The sequence below is a fragment of the Drosophila obscura genome, unplaced genomic scaffold, assembly GCF_018151105.1.
Source record: "Drosophila obscura isolate BZ-5 IFL unplaced genomic scaffold, ASM1815110v1 contig_150, whole genome shotgun sequence".
In the NCBI taxonomy this organism is placed as follows: Eukaryota; Metazoa; Arthropoda; class Insecta; order Diptera; family Drosophilidae; genus Drosophila; species Drosophila obscura.
Genome location: NW_024542736.1, coordinates 12,021,972 through 12,036,279, shown reverse-complemented (window position 1 = coordinate 12,036,279; position 14,308 = coordinate 12,021,972). Strand labels below are relative to the sequence as shown.

Here is a 14,308-nt window from a genome sequence, read left to right as displayed (position 1 = left end):
ATAAATCCAGAACACACAGCGCATTAGGGGGGTATTGTTTAGAATTTAACTACCTGACGATGCAGTGGAAAACTCTACCTTGCCCGACAGGCTATCAGGGTATTTGGGAATTATATTAGTAAATAAAATAGTGCATATGTATATGTATATACCAGGTATACGTATACGAAGTGAGTGCACATGTTCTGAGATTGCATTGGGGCAACTTATTCCTAAATTAGCATACAACTTAAAGTTTAAGTTAAATTCTTGCACAATGACATTTAAGGTAAGTTAAAGCAAAGTTTAAAGTGAGCCAGACTAGGCCACATCAGCCCATTTGTAGGTTATCAGATGTCATAAAAATAAATCTTTGTTGTCCACTTGATCACAACACACAAAAGAGATCATCGCTGGCAAAGTTCCCTCTGAAAGAGCATGAATAAATCGAATTGGGTAGCAGCGTAATCTCCATCCCCTGCCTCTGTTCGAGCATTGACCGTCCCATCCCATTCCATTCCATTCTAGTATTCAGGTACCAAGTCCATGACGCTCCTGGGGGTATAAATAGCAGCTGGTCTGGCCTGATCCGGCACAGTCTTCGCTCCATCGTCCAAGCCGTCGCCGCCACCTCCGCCATCACAACAGCAAAATGAAAGTCTTAGTTGCCATCTGCGTGCTGATAAGTTTGGTAAGTGTTTGCCATGGATGATCCCAACCCCAACCGTTGATAACCCTTCAAATCTGAACCCAAAAATACAAATACAAATAATTAATTAAACAATTTTTTTGGTGCCGGTCACAGGCCTCAGCCGAATATGTGCTGAAGAATCGCGATAGCATGCTGGCCTATCGCGACGAGTGCGTCAAGGAGCTGGCCGTGCCTGCCGATCTTGTGGAGAAGTACACAAAGTGGGAGTATCCCAACGATGCCCAGACCCAGTGCTACATTAAGTGCGTTTTCACCAAGTGGGGCCTGTTCGATGTCCAGACCGGCTTCAATGTGGAGAACATCCATCAGCAGCTCGAGAACGGACATGCCGACCACAACGAGTCGCTGCACGCAAGCATCGCTGCCTGTGTGGACCAGAACGAGCAGGGATCCAATGCCTGCGAGTGGGCCTACCGCGGTGCCAGCTGCCTGCTGAAGGAGCATCTGCAGAAGATCCAGAAGAGCCTGGCCCCGAAGGCCTAGAAATAGCAATGATAGCAATTACTGATAGCCATTAATTAAGTTAATAAACCGATTCAACGTACCACTTGACTCCACACACCCATCTTAGCTGCTAATGGATGGGTTGGGATGAGTGTCGGCTCGGGTTTCTGCTTGGGGCAGAAGTTCGTCAAACATTGGCCATTCGGAATGTTGCTGTACACAAAGGAACTCGTGGCACCGCGTCCAACACGCGGCCAAGGTCTGCTTCGCTTCAAGCAGAATCTGCTGAGGAAGAAGCTCCTGAGTGGGCTGAGCGATTCATTTGCCCAGTCCACCATCCATGGCATGCGTAATGTGTTCGTGGAGAGGCATTTCTGGGAGCGCTGCCTGTGGCTGGGCATCGTAGTAGCAGCGGCCGTCACCTGCTTCAGTCTGTACTCCGTCCTGTTGCATCGCCACAACGAACAGCTGCTGGTCAGCCTGATAGACACCACCCAGCTGCCAGTATACCACATAGACTTTCCCGCGGTGGCAATCTGCCCCTGGAATCATGTCAACTGGCTACGTACTCCCGCTGCCGCTCTGCGATTCTTGCCCCGCAACGCCGATGCCGAGCTAAGGGAAACGTTTCGCCAGTTTCTCATTGTCCTGGAGCAGACGACCTTTGTGAACTTCAACAAAGCGGAGAGCTTGTCCAAGCGCAATGTTACAGCGCTGAAATCGTTGAATGTGAAAACGATGATCAACTATTTGTCCCACCGCTGCGACGAGCTGTTCGTTCCGGACTCCTGTGTCTTCGATGAGACGCCCTACGACTGCTGCAAGCTGTTCGTGTCGGAGCAAACCGAGAAGGGGCAGTGTCTGGTCTTCAACTCGCTCATCTCGGAACATTCGCGCAAGAAGCAGCTCACCAACCAGTTCTATCCACGCAAGCTGAGCACTGCAGGCGAAGAGTCGGGTCTCAAGTTCACTCTCAACCTGAATGCATCCTATCTGCGAGCCGGCACAACACTTCCCCATGGAATGAATGTGGGTGCAGCATTTGCAGCAGCGTAGAGGGGTTTTCCCATTTAATTTGATTTCCTTACTCACCAGCTAATGATCAAGGAGCCTCGTCAGTGGTCCACTAATAATTTTTACCACCTCCATCCGGACACAGAAAACTTTGTGGCAGTGCATCCCATGGTCATCGAGACATCCCCCAACACAAACAAAATGAGTCCCAAGAGGCGGCGGTGTTACTTCGATGTGAGTACTTCGATTTGATTGTTGTGGAAATGCTGTTTGGTTTTCTTCGAGTAGAACGAGAAGAACCCTTATTACCAGAACACAACGTTGGAGTATAATCGGGCCAACTGCATTACCGTGTGCCTTCATCAGGCAGTGATGAGGATCTGCAACTGCACGACACCTGCCTTCCTGCCACCCATAGGTAAGGTTCTCTCTCAATGCACCTCTCTCTCAGATGACGTCCTACAGTTACAGAGGGCATACGCGAGTGCGGAATCTTGGATGCTAAATGCCTCAGTCTCAATGCCGATATCTTTAGCTATGCGAAGGTGCGCGACCAGGATAAGTACATAAACGACTGGCGACGCGGTTACGTCTGTCATTGCCCCGAAAATTGCAACTCTCGACAATACGTTATGTCGCTCAACGTCCGGAAATTGATTTAGTAAGTAAATCAAACCCACACCCAAATCAGAATCACAATCTCACCAATTTCTTTCGCCTGGACAGCGACAAGAACGAGACCAACAGAGTTATTAAGGGACAGGTATATTACGGCCAGCGAGTGATGACCAAAATCGTGACCAAACTGAAGTACACAAATCTCGATTTGATAGCCAACTTTGGGGGTATCATTAGTCTATATATTGGCGCCTCTGCCATTAGTTTCGTCGAGCTATTCGTCGTGCTGGGCAAGCTGCTGTGGACACTTATCCGGGAGGGCTACTCTAAGGCAAAAGAGTGGATTATACGCGGATAGCGAATACTGATACGATGACATATATTTATATTTACTCTGCTTCTTGGTAACGAATAAAAACACGAGAGTTCAGAAAGTTAATGGAGATGCACGTCACTTCTGCTTTGTTTCTTGGTCAGTCGGATATCGTATGTAAATGGCCGGATGTGGCACGGTGGCAGGCGTCTCGGGCAGTTGGTCCAGGTAGGAGCAGCCAATGGCCAGGGCACTGCCATCGGAGCTGAAGTTTAGAGTTGAAATCGAGGTGTCATATTCGTGGAACTGGCACAGGCGCTTCTTGTTGAAGCCGTCCCAAATATTAACAATGCAATCGGAGCCGCCAGTGGCAAATGTGTGATAAACGTTGTGGAAGCTGAGCGCATTCACCGGGTATATCTGTTCGATGTTGTTATCCCTGTTGCGATGGCATTTGAAGGCAAATTTGCGACGCTGCACCTCGGGATCGTGGTCCAAGTACTCCACAGCCACACGGCCCTCAATCGAGGACATCACGTATCCCTCTTTGTTGGGGAAGAGGCGAATGCAACGCGTCTGGTACTTCAGCGAGGACTCGCGCTTCATTATGTAGCTGTCCATTTTGCGCAGGTCCCAGATGAGCACCTTGCGATCGGAGGTAGCCACCACAATCTTCTCGTCAATCACAGACATGGAGTACACCTTGCCGTTGTTCTGCTCGAAGGTGCCAACACAGCGCTTCTCGCGCATGTCCCACAGCTTGACATTCTTATCCCAGCTGCCCGTCAAGATGCCGTTCACGTATTCGGCATGCTCCACACAACGCACCGCCTCCTCGTGGGCGCCCACAATGCTCTCCGTCTGAGTGTTCACATCGAAGAGGCGCAGCTGGTTGTCCAGCGATCCGCTGACCACGTGCACAATATCCTGCGGCATGAACAATTAGTGGAAGGTCGGTTAACAATCACACAGCGTACATACCATGAACGCACAGTCCAGAATTGGCGCATCTTGCAGGAATTTCTGCCGCATTTGGTTTGCCGCCACATCGTAAAAGCGAAGCGTTCCGTCCCATGAGGATGCCGCCATATACTGGTTCGACTTGGGGCCAAATTTCACAGCCGATATCAAATCCTCTGGCGGATTGTTCAATTTAAACTCTGGCGGACGCATTTTGTTAGGTTTTTAAGGTTTTAAAGGTACAATTAAAATTAATTTCAAGTCAAAACAGCGCAAAAAACCGGCGTCACTTGTTTCCAGTGTGACCGACCGCGGAAATATACCAAAATATACCATTTCATTGTAGTAATTTACCGTGAATATACTGACGGACATGACATGATATTCCTCGATTTTGATATTCGGTTTAATATTACTAGCTAGTTGGCCCACTTAGCCCTAAAGAAATAATTTTACCCGATTCCTCAATAAGTTTTTTACAACATTGGCTAGTTTTCAGAGCTCCTTTTAATTGGATTGCTTACATAAAAGGATTCAAGCAAAACAAGTCAGAGCATAAAACATGATTGTGTACCGGAATGTGACGTCAGTGTTGCTGGTCAACAAAGTTCTTCTATGCGTATGGACATTTTTATACCTTATTTTCGTAAACTTATGTTACATTTATTTTCCAAGCTGCTTTGAAATATTAGAAATGATAATGTGTTAATGTGTTGACATGTTCTTTACCTTTAAATGCATTTGATTTGTGTGTTTGTATATGCAATTACCTCTATCCCAATACCTTTTATTGTTACCCGTAAGCTGCAAAAACCGAGACTTACGAACATTACCTCTATTCGATAATATCTATTTTCCCAAGGTGTGGATGAGTGTATGAGGTGTGACGTATGACGTATGACGTCACAAAATCCGAAGCTTTCAAGGATAAAACACACCTCACCAAATAACTCACCTTGCCATGACCCATTCGAAAGAGAGCAATTCACGCTCTCCCGACTCATTTTTGCGCTTAAGAGTGAGTCCAAAAATACTCCACAAAAATACAGAGGAAATAACAAACTTAACCCACTTAGCCCCCTCATAATTGAACAGGTGCACAAAATGAGTTAAAATGCGGAAAATAATACCACGTTATCTTTCATTTGAAATCGGCAACAAATTTTTAATTTTCTCTATATCCGTGGTAAATTGAAAATCGACAATGGGCTAAATTTCAGTATCTTGTGTATTTTCGATATCTTTGCTGCAAAACTATCTAAGACCGTCATAGTACCAAAAACAGACGCGACTTTACCAGCGCCACTAATCGTAAAATGTAATTCAGATGTAACGATTTTTCGAAATACAAAATGGATTTGTACTTTTCATTTGATTTAATGTTTCATCCCCCCACAGGCCCAGGGAATCTTCAAACCAGCTTTAATTATCTGTATCTGTATTATTTAATATAGTCAAGAAACACCTACTAACTCTACGAGTATCCGTTTCCTCCGCATCCAACTCAATCAAAATATTTGGCTTACACTAAACTACAGGGATGCGGAGGGAGCACACGTAAATGGCATAACTCTAGTAATATTCTGGAAGTACTAATTTTGGTGGTTGCGTTGTTGTTCACGGGTTTCCATCCTCCGTGGAGCCTTCTGGGCTGCTATTACTTGATTTTCCTACGAAAGGACCGAGAGGACTGCGGCCCGTCGTTGGCAGTGCTCAGCGCAATGGCGAACTGTGCCGCATAGTAGGTGATCATGATCTGCAGACGGGGACAGGGCAGGGGCACGCCCACGAACATTGTGACGGCGATCAGGGCATCGGAAACGACAAAGAGAACGGCTCCAACGGCGCAGAATATGGTGAGGAAACTCTTGGCATCCACAGCCCGTGCGAGGGCGCGCCACAGCATGGTGGTGATCAGGTAACAGTAGATGGGTACTCCAACGATGAGTATCTCGTCCAGTTTCTCGTGCACAAAGTACACAACTGAGTGGGAGAGAGAGAAAACATTAGATGGTGTGGCATGGCAAGGCGCTTAGGCGCCACTTACACAGCGACACGGCCACAAAGAGAGCCAAGCCAATGGCCCACTTGAGTGGCTTCCAGCCAAAGGCGCATATGTAGAACACATGGGCCACCCCAAAGCTCACCATGCCAAAGGGAAAGAGATTGACATTGAGCAGGGCATCGCCGCCGCAGGAAAAGACCAGACCCAGAAGTATCCACAGTGATCGGCGGTAGCTATCAGGCAGATATAATTAGAATTTATGGAAGATGCCTAAGAACTAACTTACTCTTTGCTAAGCGAGCATCCCTTGACCAGCACATAAAACATCAAGGCCACAATGGGCAAACACTTGAGCACTGTGGTCCATAGCTCGCCTTGGGGATCCCGGCGCACCAGCGAGAAGTACAGTATCAGGGCAGCCACAAAGGGGGCCAGCTTCGGGCCATGTGCTTTGACCTTGGTATATAATGTGTGGAAAAGATTATCAAGAGAAGCATATTATGAAAATAACCACAAGATTATCGCTAATCAAACCATGGTGGGTCCAAACTACGCACACACACACACCAGCCCGATAATAAAATCGAATGGTTTCGATTCTGATTAGATTAACGCGTTGTTGGTTGGTATTGGCAAACCTCCCTTAATCAAACATTTATGGTTTTTATGGTGATGTTAATTTGCATACCATTACCGGGTACTTAGGGAGGTTCATGGGGTGGGGGGCCCCTTGGAACTTTCGCTTTTACTGCACGAAAGAGCTTTTCCTCGAGCTGCACCACTGCCGATTGAGAGGGCCACTGCTCTCCAAAGAGCATGGGAGATGTGTGCAAGGTCAAGGACGAAAGCTTTACATTCATTTTACAGGTTTTTGTGTGTTGCGGTTAGATAAAGCATCCGTTCAGAGCAGAGCAGGCACGGCACACAAACACAAGCACAAACAAAGAAAGGTAAGAGCACGAGTATACAGAAAATAAATCAAGCTGGAACAAAGGCAAACAATGGCAGCAGAGTATCAGATTTCTGTATTGCATGCGACAAATGCGAGTAGAATCCAAATACACAGCTCAGCTGACTCCACAGATATTTCAGTAAATAATTATAATATATGTATCTTTACTTACAAATATCCCAAAATCGTTCATTGTGTGGATTATGGCGGTAAATTGCTTTTAATAGCGTCAATTTAATCAAGCTGCACTTTCACACGGTTTAAGCGGTGGGCCACGCCACCGACTTGGAATCGAAAATAAACAAAAACTTGACCAAGTCCACCTCTATCTCTATCTCTCTCTCTCTATCTCACACACGCTCATTGCCCCCCCACGCCAAGCGACAGAACACGTTGCGCACTTTTGACCAACGTCAACAAACTGAAACGTAGCGTTTAATTTTCCAATTCGCTGCCACACAGTTTGATTGCTGGAGAGTAATAAAGCAAAAGTTTTCAGCTGGGAGCGCACACCGGTTGACCAGGGGGTTGGGGGAGTGGAGTGGCTGATGGGCTGGACAGTGCCTCCATGTGGTGTGCAGCATATGCAGCATTCAGGCTGCCCGCTTGCAGATACACCAACGGACGAGGGCAGAGATTGATTATTTTGTACCTTTGCTTTGCTATTATCAACGCATGTGGAACGCAAGAGCGCAAGAAGCGAGAGAGCAGAGAGAGACTGCATGTGAGAGAGAGAGAGAGTAGAGACACTGCTTGCTCACGCAACAGGTTAATATTGAAGAATGGATGGCCCCAAAAGCTTCGCCAGCATCATTTTAGAATGAACCCAAACGACAGACATGCGCACACTCTCACGCTCCCAATCTGTTTCGCTGCCGCAGCAAAATTCAAAATAATGCAACAATCTCTGCACACTTTCACTGGCTTTTTGGAAAGCTTTCCCCGAAGCTTGAGGCAACTTTTGCTCAAGCTCTCCGCCTGGCAACGTTCCGTGTGCCGTTAGTTAGCCTCTTTCGGGCCGAAAGTTCATTCCGTTTCAAGTTGTGGCATTTTTCAGGCGTGCGAAAATTCCTTAGCTGTCCTTCGGAGAAATTTCCAGCAATTAAGTCACCTTTAAGTTGGCCAAAAAAGCAGTAGTGCGTGGCTAAGTGCAAAAGCGTGCTATTGACAACAACCCACAATAAGTGATACTCAGGTGAGCCACAGCCTAAGAGTATGCAATACAAAAATCTGGCCAAGCAAGAAAAAAAGTTGGGTCAGCGCTGGGAAAATTGTGTATCCATTGTGTGTGTGTGGGGTGGTGTGCAGGAGAATGCAGGACAATGAGCAGAGGAGGTGGGTGCGGGTGCTTCCTGTTGGCAAATACACACTCCTGTAAATGGGTGACCGACCAGTGACACACTTTGGAGAGCAGCAGCAGCAGCCAGGAGCCAGGAGCAAGGAGCCGTCTCGTTATAAATTATGCAAAATAAAATTATGGTTATGTTGTTTGCTAGAAAGCGAGAGTGCTAGTGAGTGGAAGAGAGAGAGAGAGAGAACCTTGCCAAGACATGCACACACTTGACCTCCGAGGAAAAATCACACACACACAAACACACACACATACTGATATGCAGCACACACAGATATGTAATGACGAGACAGGGACATGGACGACGCTTGACTGCAAAAACCACTCGAGCCGAGGAGACAAGACACTGCAGCAGCAGGGACATGCCTTTATGGGCCATTTGGCTCACGTAGACAAACGCCACCCGACCCCAATATAAGTGCACATTGAACTTGAGAAGAAATCCCCGGGGGGGTTGAATAGATATAGAGACCCAGTCCTGAGATTCAATCAATGAAAAAAGTACGCGTATTGAGGGAAGTTCGTTTACAATTCATTGCAAACTAAAAGCTATCAGTGGTAATTACATGCTCATTGTGAGCTTTTAATTAATTGATTGATTCATCGATAATAATGGAATTGTTAATGTTTCGAAATCCTCCACGTATGCAGCTCCAATCAGGCAGCAGAAGCAAACACGCAACATGGCGTGTCCCTTCTTTCGACGCGCTGACTCGCTGACACGTCAGCCCTCGGTCATCGCCGAGCCGGGCACCCATTGGACGCTCGAGGAAGAGGAGCTGTCCCATGATGCACTCACTCTGACCCATCTGCAGATGGCCATACAGCTGCTGACGGCACCATCAAACGATGATCTCAACACGGCCGTCACTTCGCTGGTGGCCAAGTATCGCCAGAGCTGGCCAAACATCCACAAGCTGTGAGTAGCGTTAAATCGGCTGGGAAAATTACGCCTAAAGTCCGGTTGATATTCTGCCACTTAGCAAAATGGATCCAGGCACATTCAAGAGTTGCGCCAACTATGACTACCTGGCGGACATCCAGGAGCTGTTGCTGAAGATGGACGAGGCCAGTGCCAGCGAGATTCTGGTGCTGCTCGGCGAGGAGCTGATCACCTGCTGCTGCACGGGCATAATTGAGCGGGCCTTCCGCTGCCTGGGCACAGATCTGCAGGAATTTCTAGGCTCCCTGGACGGCGTCTACGATGTGCTCAAGTTACAAGAGGTTCAAACATAGATCAAACATGATTCAAAGTGCCCATTACTGAACCACATTTGCCCCTTTAGGAGGATGTGACCGACACTGGATTCGTGTGCGCCGGCGAGGGCGAATTGATTTTCACTTCGGAGCGTCCGGTGATCGCCTGGCTGCTGCTCGGCTCCCTCAAGGCCCTCACCCGCATGCTCTACAAGGTGGATGTGAACATCAAAATCGAACCGGTGGAGGGTGATGCCCGTCGCTATCGCTATCTCTTCTCGTTGGTCAAGGACAGCTCCCAGACGCTGCAGATGGGGCGCCCCACGCCCATCCCAGAGACGGTGCAGCGCAGCAGCTCGAGCAATGCCTCCGATCTGCAGATGAACTCCTCCAGTTTCTGCAAGATGTTTCCCTGGCACTTTATCATGAACGAGCAGCTGGAGCTGGTGCAGCTGGGACGCGGCTTCAGCAAACTCTACAAGCCGTATCTGGCGGACTTTGGCAACCTGGCCAGCACCTACTTCGACTTCAAGCGGCCCAAGGGTCTGACCATGAAGTTCCGGGACATTGTGCGGCGCACTTACACTCCGTTTTTAATTGGGCTAAACAGCCCGCCCGGCGTGTCGGATTTCCCGGCCATTGGCTTGGAGATCAAGGGCCAGATGGTGCACTGTCCGGAGTCGAACTCGCTGCTGTTCATCGGCTCGCCGTTTCTCGATGGCTTGGATGGGCTGACCTGCAACGGTCTGTTCATCTCCGATATACCGCTGCACGATGCCACCAGGGAGGTGATTTTGGTGGGTGAGCAGGCCCGGGCCCAGGACGGACTGCGCCGGCGCATGGACAAGCTGAAGAGTCGCATCGAGGAGGCCAACTCGGCGGTCACCAAGGAGCGCAAGAAGAACGTCAGCCTGCTGCACCTGATCTTTCCCGCTGAGATTGCCGAGAAGTTGTGGCTGGGCTCCTCGATCGATGCCAAAACCTATCCGGATGTGACCATCCTGTTCAGCGACATTGTCGGCTTCACCGGCATCTGCTCGCGGGCCACTCCCTTCATGGTGATCAGCATGCTGGAGGGTCTGTACAAGGACTTTGACGAGTTCTGCGACTTCTTTGACGTCTACAAGGTGGAGACAATTGGCGATGCGTACTGCGTGGCCAGTGGACTGCATCGCGCTTCCATCTACGATGCCCACAAGGTGGCCTGGATGGCGCTCAAGATGATCGATGCCTGTGCGAAGCACATCACCCACGATGGCGAACAAATCAAAATGCGAATTGGCCTGCACACGGGCACGGTGCTGGCCGGCGTGGTGGGCCGCAAGATGCCCAGATACTGTCTCTTTGGCCACAGTGTGACCATAGCCAACAAGTTTGAGTCCGGCAGCGAGGCCGTTAAGATCAACGTCAGCCCCACAACCAAGGCGTAAGTAGCAGTGTCTCAAATAGATGCTCACGACTCCCCACCTAATCCACATTCATCTTTGCCTGCAGTTGGCTGACCAAACACGAGGGCTTCGCCTTTGATCTGCAGCCCAGGGATCCCTCGTGCCTGCCCAAGGAGTTTCCCAATCCGAATGGCACCGAAACTTGCTACTTTCTCGAGGGCTATCGCAATTCCTCTCTGGAGAGCGGCCTGCCGCTGGTGCAGCACATCGATGCTGCCATGAAGACCATATCCGAGGGCGGCGATGCCTAGGCCAGACCGGGCGAATCACTTGCTCAGTAGCCACAGCCATAGCCATAGCCACAGCCATAGCTATTCAATGTGTAGTTCAGTGCACTTTTAGTCAAATTGTGTTACCCCTTGCCGCCCCCCCTAGAGCCCCGCCCGCTTAACCACTTTCAAGAAATATATATGTACTTCCCGACTTCAACGAGTTGCGTTCCAGCACAAAAAATGTGAACACTTTTATTTGTCTCGAGGGATCGTAAGCTAAGCTCTTGCCTTGGCCGCCTCGGCCTCGGCTGCCTCCTGCTTGGCCTTGAGGAATGCCTTCACCTTGTCGCCGATCTTGCTGGCCATCAGACACTTGTGTCCACGGAAGGCCCACACATCCGCTGGGCTGCCCTCCTCGTTCTTGTCAATGCAACCCTGGGCGATCTCCAGGGCCTCCTCCTCCGACAGGTCCATCCGGAACTGCTTGGCAAGACGATCGGCATGGTAGCCCTCGTGGGAGCAGAAGATGCCCAGCTTCTGGGCGAAGCAGTACAGATACTCGCGCACATCGGCCTGGTCGAGGAATATCAGCTGCTTCAGGCTAACGATCTGTTCGCTACTGAGGGGATGCTCCTTCAGGCACTCGATGCGTATTTTCTTGATTTCCTCGGAGTTCTTGGGCACCCACTCATCATCGGCGTGGGCCTGCTTGCGAGTGTTTTATTGATTTAATTGATGGGATGATGGGATTATCAACTATCAATGATATTCAATCGATATATACACACCACAGCACAGAGGGCCAGGGTAAGCAGGAGGTACTTCAGCATACTGGTATCGTATTGTTTGTATTGTTTATTGCACACACGATCACGTATCAGTTGAAATTTCTAGACTGAATCGCCGACGGCTCGGCTGCCTAGATTTATACCGACGCCACAGCCACATCCACTGCTGATAGCTGGCTGGCTGTCTCGCTGCCACCAGCTGCTCTGTGTCATGAGTTCAGCGATAAGCCGGTCCAGCGTCTAACTATATTATATAATTGCATTGCCTCTGGTTGATAAGCTCAATCCAGAGCTCACTTACCGAGTGGAAATCAGCCGAGACAGAGTATCAGCTTAGACTTCGATGCTAAAGTCGTTCCTCGATTAACTTGTTTGTGGGGCAGCTTCTACAATCACATGCCAGTTGGAGATGGTACGTTGATTTTCATATTGAACATTGATTTTAACTTTAAATGATTTATACAACAGGAGAAATACTTAACTTGTAAACAAGATATTTCCTCTTTAGATTCTCGCGCTGTTTCACTTCCGCTTTATAGCTGCAAGCTTCTACTTGTTATGAATTCAATTCTAATAAACAATTTGCTGTAATCAAGAGTTGTAATTGAACCTACGTTAACCTCAACAGGTTGGGCATAGAACGATTCCATTCATCTACGAGCCAAAGGAAGCTTTAACTGATTAATCACCAGCAATTCAATTTATACACTCGACAAAAATAAATACGGGAAATGTTATGCTTAGCAAAATGTTTTTCAATTCTTCGGTGAATTAAATATAATATATGTACAAAGTTATCAATTATTTTTGCAGTGTATTTACATAGATTCTCATTAGCATGGCATTGCACTTGAACGCTTATCAGCTTTTGGGGTCACCAAAAAGAAAAACAAGACGCAATGGATTCCCAATTACCAGTTCCAGTTCCAGTTCCCCCCCAGCCATGTGCGCTGATAACAGCTGATAAATCGCGGCCAGCTTTCACCCATCACGAGAGTAGGACTGATCCAAGTGGCCAACTGTCAACCGTCAAGCGTCAACCATCAGTACGTCGGCCATTATGCAAGCCAATGCAATCGTATTTAATTAAATCAAATAAAACTCACAGCTGGCGGTCGAGTCCAAAATTAAATACCCAGTTCGGCCCCAGGCGTCTAAGAGTTGTCATTACCATAGGATGAGTATGTAGCCCATACCACCATACCATTCATACTCGTATGAATAAGCCCGATGGTTCGCTGGGAACCACGCGCCCCGACCTGACGACCCCTCGGCATATGCGAGCATTCAAATTCAACTAATAACAGTTGCCTCCACCCGACGACGCTGTCAAAGGGGCGTACTACAATTTCCAGCTACGAGCATAATACATAATTCCAGGGAGGTACTGCCCTTAACTGAGGGTTAGATAACAGGGTTGTGTCAGAAGGAGCAAGAGATTCCAGTCCACCAGCGCGCTAATAGTTGGGTAGTTGGCAATCGGAAACAGTGTTTATGCCCAAACAATGGCTATGATTAGCATCGCATCGGGCTTCTCACTTTCGCTCGCCATTTCTTGCCCGAATCTCTGCTCTGCCATTATGTTTTTGTTGTTGAGTTGTTAGCAAAAATTATACCAAATATATAGACAGTAGAGGCTCGAAAGAATGAACATAATTAACAGAAATCTAACCATGAAAATGATTTAAAAGAAAAGAAAAAATCTACATTGGTACGATATAAAACCCTTTCGGCATATTGGCTACTTTTCAGTTGTATAACTTCAGCATATCGTGAGTTCACTGTATAGTTCTTTAGTTAAATGAAAATTACATCAACACCCCAAGCGCGTCAATGGCCCAGAGTCAGGGAGCAGCGACTGTGTCGTAGTGTTGTGGCCAGCTCAAATTACTTAGCTGTGAATCAGAATGGGAACGAACTGATGCTGGAGATGGGATTGGGAAACTGCAGTTAACGATCCCATAATCGGGTGTCGAATGATTTGCTTTGCTACCGGAATTCGCAATATTGTATAAATTGTCCTCCTGTTCCTTGAGCCATTTCTTGATCCACGGCAATTGTTTGAAATTTGAGTTTGAGTTTCCGGCTGACGTATGGAATGGGTGCTAGCTGGGTATGGGTGCTGCAAGGATATTAGGTTGGTGCCAAATTCCAAAGGTATCATTGTATTTTGTGTATTTTTTGGCGTGTGTCATATGACAGGAATACGTACGAGAGGATAAGTTACACAAAGGCTGAGCGTAGCAAATTCGATTAGGGAGATGGAACCTACTGCTACTCGGGAAACATCCTGGGATATATATGAGATATCATAT

The 14,308-nt window shown here is 48.0% G+C and overlaps 6 protein-coding genes across 8 annotated transcripts; 3 read left to right on the top strand and 3 right to left on the bottom strand.

Moving 5' to 3' along the window:
• Positions 1-559: 559 nt before the first annotated feature.
• Positions 560-1,235, top strand: LOC111076643 (general odorant-binding protein 99a). Its single transcript, XM_022370515.2, has 2 exons — positions 560-670; positions 785-1,235. Exons 1-2 carry the CDS (start codon positions 632-634, stop codon positions 1,172-1,174), a joined length of 429 nt encoding a protein of 142 aa, XP_022226207.1. The 5' UTR covers positions 560-631; the 3' UTR covers positions 1,175-1,235.
• A 47-nt stretch (positions 1,236-1,282) lies between these two features.
• On the top strand, positions 1,283-3,240 carry LOC111076633 (pickpocket protein 19). 2 transcript variants are annotated; one of them, XM_022370501.2, is made up of 5 exons: positions 1,283-2,164; positions 2,231-2,383; positions 2,438-2,567; positions 2,621-2,810; positions 2,876-3,240. In XM_022370501.2, the coding sequence occupies exons 1-5, from the start codon at positions 1,283-1,285 to the stop codon at positions 3,123-3,125; spliced, it is 1,605 nt and encodes a 534-aa protein (XP_022226193.2). In that variant the 3' UTR covers positions 3,126-3,240. The 2 variants fall into 2 exon arrangements, with proteins under 2 accessions (XP_022226193.2, XP_022226192.2); XM_022370500.2 differs by having other exon boundaries at positions 2,615-2,810; positions 2,876-3,237.
• LOC111076639 (mitotic checkpoint protein BUB3) lies at positions 3,130-4,349 on the bottom strand. Its single transcript, XM_022370510.2, has 2 exons — positions 4,062-4,349; positions 3,130-4,007 (listed from the first exon to the last, which is right to left on the bottom strand). Exons 1-2 carry the CDS (start codon positions 4,251-4,253, stop codon positions 3,219-3,221), a joined length of 981 nt encoding a protein of 326 aa, XP_022226202.2. The 5' UTR covers positions 4,254-4,349; the 3' UTR covers positions 3,130-3,218.
• A 1,105-nt stretch (positions 4,350-5,454) lies between these two features.
• LOC111076641 (lysoplasmalogenase-like protein TMEM86A) lies at positions 5,455-7,436 on the bottom strand. 2 transcript variants are annotated; one of them, XM_022370513.2, is made up of 4 exons: positions 6,580-6,597; positions 6,332-6,501; positions 6,088-6,278; positions 5,455-6,023 (listed from the first exon to the last, which is right to left on the bottom strand). In XM_022370513.2, exons 1-4 carry the CDS (start codon positions 6,580-6,582, stop codon positions 5,698-5,700), a joined length of 690 nt encoding a protein of 229 aa, XP_022226205.2. In that variant the 5' UTR covers positions 6,583-6,597; the 3' UTR covers positions 5,455-5,697. The 2 variants fall into 2 exon arrangements, with proteins under 2 accessions (XP_022226205.2, XP_022226204.2); XM_022370512.2 differs by lacking the exon at positions 6,580-6,597 and adding an exon at positions 7,170-7,436 and having other exon boundaries at positions 5,456-6,023.
• Positions 7,437-8,006: 570 nt separating this feature from the next.
• On the top strand, positions 8,007-11,454 carry LOC111079489 (head-specific guanylate cyclase). The gene is made up of 5 exons (XM_022374683.2): positions 8,007-8,192; positions 9,000-9,267; positions 9,332-9,572; positions 9,635-10,971; positions 11,040-11,454. Exons 2-5 carry the CDS (start codon positions 9,032-9,034, stop codon positions 11,242-11,244), a joined length of 2,019 nt encoding a protein of 672 aa, XP_022230375.2. The 5' UTR covers positions 8,007-8,192; positions 9,000-9,031; the 3' UTR covers positions 11,245-11,454.
• On the bottom strand, positions 11,418-12,107 carry LOC111079490 (general odorant-binding protein 99a). The gene is made up of 2 exons (XM_022374684.2): positions 11,994-12,107; positions 11,418-11,910 (listed from the first exon to the last, which is right to left on the bottom strand). The coding sequence occupies exons 1-2, from the start codon at positions 12,033-12,035 to the stop codon at positions 11,482-11,484; spliced, it is 471 nt and encodes a 156-aa protein (XP_022230376.1). The 5' UTR covers positions 12,036-12,107; the 3' UTR covers positions 11,418-11,481.
• Between the last annotated feature and the right edge of the window lie 2,201 nt (positions 12,108-14,308).

Coding starts and splice junctions, on each gene's coding strand:
- LOC111079490 (XM_022374684.2), bottom strand. CDS start 12,035: ATGCTGAAGTACCTCCTGCTTACCCTGGCCCTCTGTGCTGTG. Junction 11,911..11,993: donor CCCTGGCCCTCTGTGCTGTG/GTGTGTATATAT, acceptor ACTCGCAAGCAG/GCCCACGCCGATGATGAGTG.
- LOC111076633 (XM_022370500.2), top strand. CDS start 1,283: ATGAGTGTCGGCTCGGGTTTCTGCTTGGGGCAGAAGTTCGTCAAACAT. Junction 2,384..2,437: donor GGCGGCGGTGTTACTTCGAT/GTGAGTACTTCG, acceptor TTCTTCGAGTAG/AACGAGAAGAACCCTTATTA. Junction 2,568..2,614: donor TGCCTTCCTGCCACCCATAG/GTAAGGTTCTCT, acceptor GACGTCCTACAG/TTACAGAGGGCATACGCGAG.
- LOC111076639 (XM_022370510.2), bottom strand. CDS start 4,253: ATGCGTCCGCCAGAGTTTAAATTGAACAATCCGCCAGAGGATTTGATA. Junction 4,008..4,061: donor TTCTGGACTGTGCGTTCATG/GTATGTACGCTG, acceptor TTCATGCCGCAG/GATATTGTGCACGTGGTCAG.
- LOC111079489 (XM_022374683.2), top strand. CDS start 9,032: ATGGCGTGTCCCTTCTTTCGACGCGCTGACTCGCTGACACGTCAGCCC. Junction 9,268..9,331: donor TGGCCAAACATCCACAAGCT/GTGAGTAGCGTT, acceptor TCTGCCACTTAG/CAAAATGGATCCAGGCACAT. Junction 9,573..9,634: donor ATGTGCTCAAGTTACAAGAG/GTTCAAACATAG, acceptor TTGCCCCTTTAG/GAGGATGTGACCGACACTGG.
- LOC111076643 (XM_022370515.2), top strand. CDS start 632: ATGAAAGTCTTAGTTGCCATCTGCGTGCTGATAAGTTTG. Junction 671..784: donor TCTGCGTGCTGATAAGTTTG/GTAAGTGTTTGC, acceptor TGCCGGTCACAG/GCCTCAGCCGAATATGTGCT.
- LOC111076641 (XM_022370512.2), bottom strand. CDS start 7,190: ATGAACGATTTTGGGATATTT. Junction 6,502..7,169: donor TGAACGATTTTGGGATATTT/GTAAGTAAAGAT, acceptor TTATATACCAAG/GTCAAAGCACATGGCCCGAA. Junction 6,024..6,087: donor CTTTGTGGCCGTGTCGCTGT/GTAAGTGGCGCC, acceptor TCTCCCACTCAG/TTGTGTACTTTGTGCACGAG.